Source organism: Sabethes cyaneus, chromosome 1 (genome assembly GCF_943734655.1).
Source record: "Sabethes cyaneus chromosome 1, idSabCyanKW18_F2, whole genome shotgun sequence".
Classification (NCBI taxonomy): domain Eukaryota; kingdom Metazoa; phylum Arthropoda; class Insecta; order Diptera; family Culicidae; genus Sabethes; species Sabethes cyaneus.
The window spans coordinates 35,417,200-35,427,223 of record NC_071353.1 but is presented as its reverse complement, the minus strand read 5'-3'; the positions used below and the strand labels follow the sequence as shown (position 1 = coordinate 35,427,223).

The 10,024-nt window shown below is 40.5% G+C and overlaps 2 protein-coding genes across 3 annotated transcripts; one reads left to right on the top strand and one right to left on the bottom strand.

Moving 5' to 3' along the window:
• The first annotated feature begins 3,065 nt into the window (after nucleotides 1–3,065).
• LOC128734790 (uncharacterized protein C2orf42 homolog) lies at nucleotides 3,066–5,697 on the top strand. Of its 2 annotated transcripts, none has more exons than XM_053829177.1 (5): nucleotides 3,066–3,861; nucleotides 3,921–4,845; nucleotides 4,900–4,965; nucleotides 5,020–5,181; nucleotides 5,234–5,697. In XM_053829177.1, the coding sequence occupies exons 1-5, from the start codon at nucleotides 3,260–3,262 to the stop codon at nucleotides 5,582–5,584; spliced, it is 2,106 nt and encodes a 701-aa protein (XP_053685152.1). In that variant the 5' UTR covers nucleotides 3,066–3,259; the 3' UTR covers nucleotides 5,585–5,697. The 2 variants fall into 2 exon arrangements, with proteins under 2 accessions (XP_053685152.1, XP_053685232.1); XM_053829257.1 differs by having other exon boundaries at nucleotides 5,031–5,181; nucleotides 5,234–5,342.
• Nucleotides 5,594–9,325, bottom strand: LOC128734704 (uncharacterized). Its single transcript, XM_053829055.1, has 4 exons — nucleotides 9,018–9,325; nucleotides 8,025–8,832; nucleotides 6,809–7,968; nucleotides 5,594–6,738 (listed from the first exon to the last, which is right to left on the bottom strand). The coding sequence occupies exons 1-4, from the start codon at nucleotides 9,264–9,266 to the stop codon at nucleotides 5,773–5,775; spliced, it is 3,183 nt and encodes a 1,060-aa protein (XP_053685030.1). The 5' UTR covers nucleotides 9,267–9,325; the 3' UTR covers nucleotides 5,594–5,772.
• Between the last annotated feature and the right edge of the window lie 699 nt (nucleotides 9,326–10,024).

Below are 10,024 nucleotides of genomic sequence, written 5' to 3'. Positions count from 1 at the left end.
TACAGCAAATGTACGATTAAACTGGAAGGCAAAACTATTAAACGCGATTAACGCAAACCAAGCGCTCAATTAAAAATCAGAACATGGAATGGAAGATTCACGCTTCGGAGTTCGGACTGATATACTCCTGGTTCACACTTCACAACTTCATTTCTTCCTATTTGACATCACTTTGTGCAAAACTGGGTAGATTTTGTATCAGAATGAACACATTCTGTATTCATTTTTCTACTGTTTTGACCGTTTTGACAGACTTGACAGTTTCCGGGCGGACAAAGTTCCAGATAGAATTAACCTGAGAGAGATTCGCGAAGAGGAAAAATTCTAACGTCAAATGCAGCCAGTACGATCTGTCAAATGCAGCCAGTCGTTATCGTTGTCCCAAAATGGAAAAGTATTGTTAATTCTCATAAGTTTTCTGCCGGTGTTTTTGTGAAAAACACATTCGGAATTGAATTAGTCTTGTTTGTCTCAATTGTAAATTAACATTTTTGCAAAAACTGAAATGCCCGTGTGACAATTAACACCAAAATATGTTATTATAAAATGCACACTTCACACGTCCAATGAGATGTTCACGCACAAGTTTCATTTATTTGCCCGAAAATGAAAGCAAACGTAATAGGAAGAAGAAGAACAGCCAAAGCATAAGAAAAAGAAGACCGTCTCCGCGACTCTCTCTCAGGAATTAACAAAAGGGCGAATGTAAACAAAAGGGGTGAGCGTTATTTTTTGCTGAACCAGCATATATATAGGAAAATGAACCCTCACCCGGTTTGTTCACGCTTATGACATTCGCCCTTTTTGTTAATTCTATCTTCAGTTCAGTTAACTGGCACCGTGCTAATGAAGTAATTTGCGGTTTCGTCACTAACGAGAATGACATTTAGCTGGGGCTTGTTTATGTAGGAGTGAGAGGGAAGCAAAGTGTGGAGGAGAGGATCCGGGAGTTTTAAATTTGATGTTATTGATATTATTCCTACTGCAAACAGCCTCAGAGAGGGCCCCAGCTAATGTCAAAAAATCTTTATACCGTGTACCCCCGCTGGAATGACCTTCCTTAACTGAACATTTTTAATCTGAACCCCGTTGGTATAAATGCGTTCACATTAAAAACTGATCAAGCGTCATACACAATTGACGGTTAAGTTGACCGGGCAAATTGAAAAAAGCAAAAAAACTTAATTCGTTTCATCTTGCTCAGTAGCTTCAGTAGCTTTGGCACTATAGCTCATATGCAACTTATCTCTTTCTAGCACTCAAAATAGTTCATTTTAGTTGATAATGTCAAGCCAATTTCCTCTTCTACAATCTGGATGTTCGGAATTCGCGCACATTCGACATTTTTTCAAAACGTTTGTTTTCGTCAAAACAAAACAACAAGGTCATAGGGTGCGCGCCTTGCGCGTATGTGAAAATGAATAGAGTTACCAAATATTCAGATAGGGTGTTTGCAGAGTGCATATGTATTGGAGATCTGCTGGGCAGGCACAAGTGACAGCTCCATATAAAACACACGGGCTGGGAAGAGCAAAATTTTTTAAATAATTTATTTTCTTTATTTAAAACAGAAATTGCAAATTGCTTCATACATATGGCAAGGTAATATATCTGTTTACTAAATCAAAAAATTATTTTCAACAAATAAGCTAAGACGCGGTAGCAATGATCAAAAATGTAACTATGACCTATGTTAGCGGGATAAAACTAAACAAATATCAATAGCCAGTAGTTGCTTTCGGCTAAGAAAGCAATTTATTATGCTAAAACCAATTTTATATTCCGTTACTTTCAACTTGGCCTATGCCGTATACTGCTTCAAAAAACAGTATATTTGGGACACCGATTTAACGCGAATTCACCGAAACCCTAGTTACCAACAGTCAGCATATATTTCAGGGAACATTTGTCGGTTATTTTGACTATTAGTTGCTTTAAAATGATGAATAATTTTAGGAAAAATGATAATTTTATCCAGCACGTTTTTGCTGCATCGAATAGGCGAATTCGAGCAAAACTAAGAGCAACCGTTCGCTACCTGGTTGTGATTATTGGAACTACAAAAAAAGTGCAATTCCCAAAATGCTTGCTGGCACCTATATGGAACTCGACTTTAAATGTAATATTTTATTGAATTACCAAAAGTGGGAATGATGAAAATGGATAATAGAGGTAAGAAAAAGCATTACCTTTCATTTGATATATATTGTTCCTGCTTCGGGAGATTATTAGAGCTTCGCAAGTGTATTTATGGTTACGAACTGATAGGTTATATGTTTGGTTCTTGGTGCAGATGATGCTAATCAAAAAAATAAATCCGTTAGCACTTAAAAACACATTGGAAAACGCTGAAGACTGAAAATAATTGGTGATTCTCTATCCAGGATATGTAAACTTTACAGCTGACTCTATGTACTTTTGTTTTATGCGGTACAAAATCAAACATTAACATTTTTCTGCCATAAAGTTAATTAATTCGCATATTTTCACTAACCTTAACGTAGATAAACAAATTTCTTCCAATATTTCGCTATCTAAAATCCTGACAATTGAAAGGGTTAATCAAAAAATGCATTTTATTTCAGTTTTTTTCAAAAATGTATGGAGTTTGACAGCGATTTTACTTTTCATCACTTTTTTTATGCAGCGCCTCTAAGCGGGCGATAGCTTGTCAAAAACGCCTATAGGAAAATATGCATTGTGTGCCCAACAGATGTCTTGCATGTGTGTGTAGCAAAAGCCCTATTGAAAATAAAATCGCCTGATCTGAACGGGGGGTTGAGTGTATGTGTGCCAAATTGTAGCCATGGTCGCCATCCATGGATGTTTAGTCGGTTTAGTGGTTTAGTCCGTAAAATTTTGGCAATTTCACACCCCTGGTTTTGCAGCAAAACCATCGATGAACTTTATCTGTCAGAAAGGAGCAAATGAACACAAAAAATTCATCCAGTTCCAAATCTGATGGCAGTGTATCATAACCATCATAACATAAGAGTAAGTGTCATTCCCCGTCATTCCCGTGATCATAACATAACAATCGCAATCGGCTTTTCTTCCTCAAAATAAGCTATTTATTGCCTTTAAAGCAAAGCAAATATAAAACATATAAATATAAATTTTATTAATCATCGCCTCAAGCTATCTTTACAACCATTATTGTCTGAATGAGCTATGTTTATTGATCCTAAGTTCTGGTGCTAAATGTGATAATACCTATAACATTTTTGCTGGTCTTTCATCTCAAAATAGCATATTGTAAATGTACAAGCTGGAATCGCGCTGGAATAAACGCGGAATCAAAAAGTGCCCTAAATGTGGCACGTTCAATGGAAATCGAGCAATCAGTTGTAAGAATAGAACATGTCAACAGGCACTCAGTCGTCGTCGCCCGGACCCGATTAAAAATGGTCATTTTGGTGCAGTTCAAATTAAACATGCGCTGGAACAAACGGTAAAAATCTATAGCATCCGTAAGCTGAACGGTACAAAACTGGTCCGAGGCTTCGTGGAAATTCGAGATTGCATGGACAAAGTTCAAGATCAGTTACTGCAATTGAAAACCGCAATCTGCTACGTGGATTGTCAACCTCATGCAGATCAGGAGGGAACTTGTCAGCATGTGCGGGTAGCATCCGTGACGCAAGAACGGGCAGAGGAAATGGCTTTTGACAGCGGCAATCTACAAAAGCTCAACATAAATACCGCGATACGAGATGCGATTTTGAAGCAACAGTTGAAATGCAGATCAGAGGAAACTCCGTTGGTGCAAAAGGTTTCCGCTGACACCTTTGTGGTAAGGTGTGATGACAAACATCATCCATCAGTACCATTTTGTCACGTGCAGCTGATGTATCCAGACCGGTTGGTATAATATCAATATTAAAAAATATAATTAAATTTTAGTCGTTCCTTTTTTGTAGTATAATCTACGATTGCCAAGTTGCAGATAATGAAGAAGAGTCCACTTCCTGCCATCATGCGTTTGTTGTTGCAGCGGCTATTCTCAGCACTCCAAAGTATTATCCGGTATTTAAAGAAATCATTGATCGTTTCGTCATCTCTAGTGATGTACCGCAAGAGAAATTTGTTCCAAGTGAAATCTCGGTTCTGAACGGTGCAATTTTTCTAACTAGCAGTCCTACTATTACTGACAATAGTTCACAAGACATCCAAAACAGTGATAAACTTTTGCTTGCTACAATCGAAAAATCTGACATCCAGTTAATTGACTGTAATCTTGCCTTCCAATCTGAATTGGGTAATATGTGCTTCGCTGGTCCCGGTGACGAGACTCCCGCTCGCGTATCTCCCATTATCGAGCTGGTTAATAGTAATGAAAACAGCATCTGTGGTGCAGAGGCATTTGCAGCTGATTATGAGGATAACTTGCAATTGATGGATTGCCAAATAGAGTTGATGGATCAGTTCAGTCTCACAGATCGCATCGATTTTTGTCCGTCGGACGTTGAGCTCAGTGATGATAATCTCGTCACTGATAAATGTTTGGATTCCCCGGTGGTCAGTAGTGAGCACTTGACGGAAACGGTATCCAGTTCGGCGAAACAATCGAAGCCTAAATTGTTGGAGATTACGACAAAGAAAGGTGCTTTGAAACAGTCGGCTAAAGTGGCTAAAGAGAAGCTCAAGAAAGGAAGCTATAATGTGAGAAGGCTTATGAAGATTCTAGAGTCAAACGGCGTTGTGTTCAATCGTCTGAAGAGGAGTAGAGCAATGGAACTTGCTGCTGCTGAGGATAGGCCATTATCAGCTGGTACTTTACCATCCTATGAAGCTACCGTCTGCAATTTGTCTTTTACTAGTTGGTTGGAACATGTGATAGAACAGGTAGGAAATTATAGCGTTGCCGTTGTTTGTTTAGTGATGATTTTTCAATTGCAGTTGAATTCCGTAATGGAATATGATGGTGATGGCAAGCCACCTCCGCAGGTTTTTAGCATTCATGAGGTAATTTTTTCTCGTAACGTTTTTTCAACTCGCTTGAGAATTGTGTATTTGAAGGACTTTTTCAGGTGTCTTCGGGCACGTTTCTCGGTTGGGCATACGTACCGGATGCCAGATCACGACTTGGTGCTAAGTCAAGGAGTAAGAAAAGGGCTTCTTTGTCAGGTTTATAACTTTTCATGTTACAAGAGCTTACGTAACGCGTTGAAAACGGATAAGGTTGGTTGCTAACTTATGAACTTTGATTGGTTGATGAATATTTAATTTACAGATAGCTCTTAAATTCGAAAAATCATTCTGTCGAACCGCCGATGGTACATTCGAAGAAATTGACCTGTCCGATGCACCATCCAGTAGTCAGGTGCACGCGACTAAAGGACTTCTAATCAAGGCACATCAATACAAGACGTACATCAAAATGGGCGCCTATCGGAGCGATCCCAGCGGAAGGGTTTACTATTTCGTTATCGAGTGGATCGCAGGAACGCTGCCCCGCAGTGGATTCGGAGAGCTACGGATCACGCTAGAATATGGACACAAAGAGAATCATCTACACGTAGACCCGCCTGTTGGGACGTCTCTTCGGAATGGCATTTCGGTACTGGAAAAAGGACCCAGCTGATAGGTTCCATAAATTTTGCGATATAATAGACTTGGAATGTGTACACTATATACATTGCAGGATAAAATAGCACCTCTTACACGCTAACAAGAGTAATAAATATCTCCGGTATCGATACAAACAAGGTTGACTAACAATTTCGTTTCTATTAATATAATAGGGAACATAGTAGAAGTAGAGCTAAAAAATTATTCTAAATTGGGCTGTATGCGGAACAGAATAGTTTCGTTGAGTAGCCTGCGCCACTCTTTTCGGTAGACGGATTTATTAGCTGCGCGAAACAATTTACATTTTGCCGTTCCGCTGATATCCGAATACAAGAAATAATAGGTGGAAGCAACCAGCAGCTCTTGGTTGTAGTTTTTCAGTGCCCACTCAAACACATTTAGTACGCAGTCATCGTTTAAAAGGGTTTTGATGATGTTTTGAACGGATTTTTCCACTGCCGGCAGTAGATATTTTTGCGACAAGCTAAGTGCATCCAGGCTGGCCTCTATCATCTTCGGTGGGGGCGCCATCCCTGTTAATTTGTTAACCGTTTGCAGTCTAATCAGATAGAAGAAGTACTTCAACCCGTCAACGGTTATATTTTCCTGCAACTCCACCTCATTTTTTTGCGATTCGATAAAATGATCTCCGTCGAACATTCTTTGAAATACGTCGCTCCCTTGAATTAGCAAGTTTTTACTTACGATCACTTGATCTGGCGTGCCACTTTCGTTGCGTACTTTGAAGATCACCTTTTCCTCGGTACTGTTTTCGTCACAAATGGTAAGCGTGTTATCAAACTCCTTGGCTTCCAGTGTCTCGCTTGGTGTCCCCGTGTCTTCTTCCTCACCGCAAATGTTCAGGTTCTGTGCCAGCGTGGTGATCCCTGAACTTGCGGCAATACTTAACCGTTGATCGTAGCACTCTTCCTGCTCGTCGTCATTCTCATTTAAAATTATGTTCATTACTGTGTTTAAAATTTTCATATCGTACAGCAGCTTGTGGAGCAGCTTCGGTTCCCGAACTACATAGGTGACAATGATGGAAACCTGTAGCTGTAAGGTTCGTTCGCCTGTTCTCAGGATGTGAGCTATTTCGCCTTGACCGTAGCCGGTTTCACCTATGTTACCAAACAGCGACATCAGCTCGTTGCAGGCGGATTTCATCTGAAATATGAAAGGAATTAAATAAGTAGTAACAGAAAACAGAAGAATAGTGACTTCAACTAGAACTTACCTCGTCGCAACTCCAACAACGTGAATGTGCACTGTAGGGCAATTTGAACTCGTGTAGTCGAAAGACAAAATCTTGCTTTAGCAGTGGCAGAAAGTGATCCACATGTTTGATGATGTTTGCGATAATTTGGAATGCTCTACCGCGTGGCTTTTTTGTTAGTTTGCATATCTTTAGCAAAGTGATCAGCGTCTCCGAATGTACAAACTCCAAACCACGGTGAGATTTCGAGATGGACCAGAGCAAAGTAAGAATTGGTTGCATAGCATTTTTCTCGAATGCTCGCGAAGAAACGATCTCAAGTTCAATGTCATGTATTTCGTTGTCGTCGATGGTGTCATCGAAACTGCAGAAATTTCTCCGTTTTATTGGTTCCGGTTCCAATGGTTCTTCTTCGTCTCGCTCTGTATCTGCAGTCGGCATTTCATTCGTTAAGTAGGTATTGGAATTATCATCGTACAAATAATTCAGAATATCAAATTCACTAGGTCTGGTATCATCTACTGTGGTTTCTTCATCAACGACCATCGCTGATGTTTCTCGTTCTTCCTGTATTACATTCGTTTCCGGATCACCTTCGTTGTCACTACAAACCGGTGAGTATACGTCGTCATCATCGTTGTCAAAGTCATCATCATTAAAATCGGTTCGCGCAGGACTAGACCCTGTGCTTAAGGGGTTCTTGTTGCTGGCATAACCACTACTTCCGCTCTCTGGCGATTCAGGAGCATCTCCGTATGGGTCGATTTTTGCCATCTTGGCTTGCCGGTAGAAGGTAGAGCTTTTGTAGTTGAACAGTTCATCGCTTCGCTTTTGTTTGGCCTTCTGGCTGCTAGACCGACGTTTCGAGTAGATGCTGGTGTTTAACGTTTCCTCGTCGTCATGCTTTATGTGATTTATTTGCTTTTCAGAGATTATATCTTTTAGAACATCAATCAAAAAACTAACTAGTCCATTATTGAGCAGAATATCAAAGCTAAGCGAATCGAACCGATACTGGTAGAGTGCGTATAGAATTATACTCAACTGGCGTTTATCGCGACATTGTTTTGCCAATTGCATCAGAGCTTGGAGAGCACCGCTTCTGCGGATGTGCCCACGATTACAGGCTTCTTTCGCAAGCAGACATATCACGCTAGTGCAATAGTTTTTTTCCGACTCATCTAGAAAAAAAACATTTATTTAACACACACGAAGGTATTAAAACTGTTTCACTTACCTAAAGTTGCATACATGATTAAATCCGATGCCATTGTAATTACATCGCAAGTAGTTAATTTGTCGATTGCATCCGGATTGGAAGCGAGGTTGTAGACCACTTTCAAAGCCAAAGCACGAAATTGACTTGTTTCGGCGCAGAGAAAAACTAAACACTTAACGCCACAGCCATTCTCTCCGTACACTTCCTCGGCTACTTGTGCACTAACTGTAGTTGTCACGATCTGTAAACACTTTAGTATGCCCATAAAAAGCTCTATCGTTTCCTTAGCATCCGGCATTTTGAAATCCTGTGAATCCTTCCATCGACAGCTTTTGATCAATTGGTAACCCACGATATCGCAGTGGTGACTGTTTTCCATGTGACGTACAATATTTTTGAATTTCTCTTTCGTTACGGTGCGGTCTGGAGCGTGCATCCGCTTAATAACTACCTTCTCCGTTTCTTCGCCAAGCGATTCATCACACGATGGACTTTCAGCCTCTTTGGACTCATTGCGGGCTAACTTTACCAGTAGGGCAACGATCCTTTTAATGCAGCTCTGGTTGATCATTACACAACGGATGGACTTCTCATTCCATAACTGACGGATTACACGTACAGCCATTATCAGCACCGCACTATTGTCCGGCTCGGTTAGAATGGAATTTAACGCATAAATTGTACTGCTGCAATCTTTTGCTAGGACATAACTAATTGCAGGAAATTGTGCTAAATTTCCTAATAATCGGCAACCGCGGCACTGGATCGCCGGGTTGGACAAGTGTATGCAGGATATTAGTGGAGCCAGTATGCCCTCTTCGTAGGCCTGAAACAATAGAGAATTTTGTTGATAATTTGTTCACATCCAGGATCCAAACCATTTTGTCTCAATCGGTTATTCAATGATATGCGACTGTACATAGACAGGTTTTGCTCTACCCTCTTTGTTTTGTCCCTCCCTACCTTGTTCGATAAAATTCAATTATGAAAATTACAAAAATATAATCTTACCTGTTTTGCACATTCTTTCCGCATACAACAATTTCCAAGAATGCTCAATGCGACTTCCAGCAACTTTTCGTTCGGTTTGTCCAGCTGTGCGACTAGCAGCTTGATGCCACCGAGCGAAAAGAAGTGCTGGATGCCAGCTTCTGTGTTGATGACCTCAGTTCGGATTCGGACTAATTTGCGATACAGGGAGGCTTTGTCCGACGGTTTTCGTACTTCTTCCAGCAAGTTGGCCACCTGGACTCGATTCATAGCGGTCGTTGAACGCGTTTAAGGGCCAATTTTTCAGAGAAAATCACAAAAATTTGCTCCCGTCCGAACCAGTCAGATTTTTCACTTATCTGTCAAAACTCGTTTCCGGTGTTCGTCGACAGGTGGCAGCGAACCGTTAGGTTAGCCGAGATAACAACACTTTTGAAGTAAGGTTCGTATGCTTGTCGCTTGGTGGGAGTAAATTGGAAACGATGTTCTATGTGAATGGTTCGAGTTTGAGTTTGAACCGATTGTTTAATAGTTTGAGATTTGATCGATTTGACAGCGTGACCGTGAGGCGCCCTAATTCCGTACAGCGCCTTATTCCGAGCACTTGGAGTTAAGGTATTAAAATATGAAAGTAAACTGTGGTGATCTTTCGTTTTTCACGCAGCTTTTTTCATATGCGTCCGTCCGCTACTAGTAAATGCCAGAAAAAGGAAGAACCAACTTTCTTTTTTTTTCAATGTCGAAAATGTAGCAAAGCGCTAGTGTGGATATCGACCTTAAAGCTTTTCCATATCCCACTCAGAGTAGGTACCAATCTGTTAATTTTCGTACCTGTTGTGTGGTTTTCCCAGGTAGCGCAGGGAGTCTATCAAATCACGTCTTACCTCGTTGGTAGCCCAGTGGGAAAAGGGCCCGATTCTATGAAGGAATTGCCTACTGTTTTACTTGACTCACTGCGAATATACGTGTTATTGAAATAAAATGTAACCATACGTTTTATTCGTTAATAACGAATATGCGGATAATAT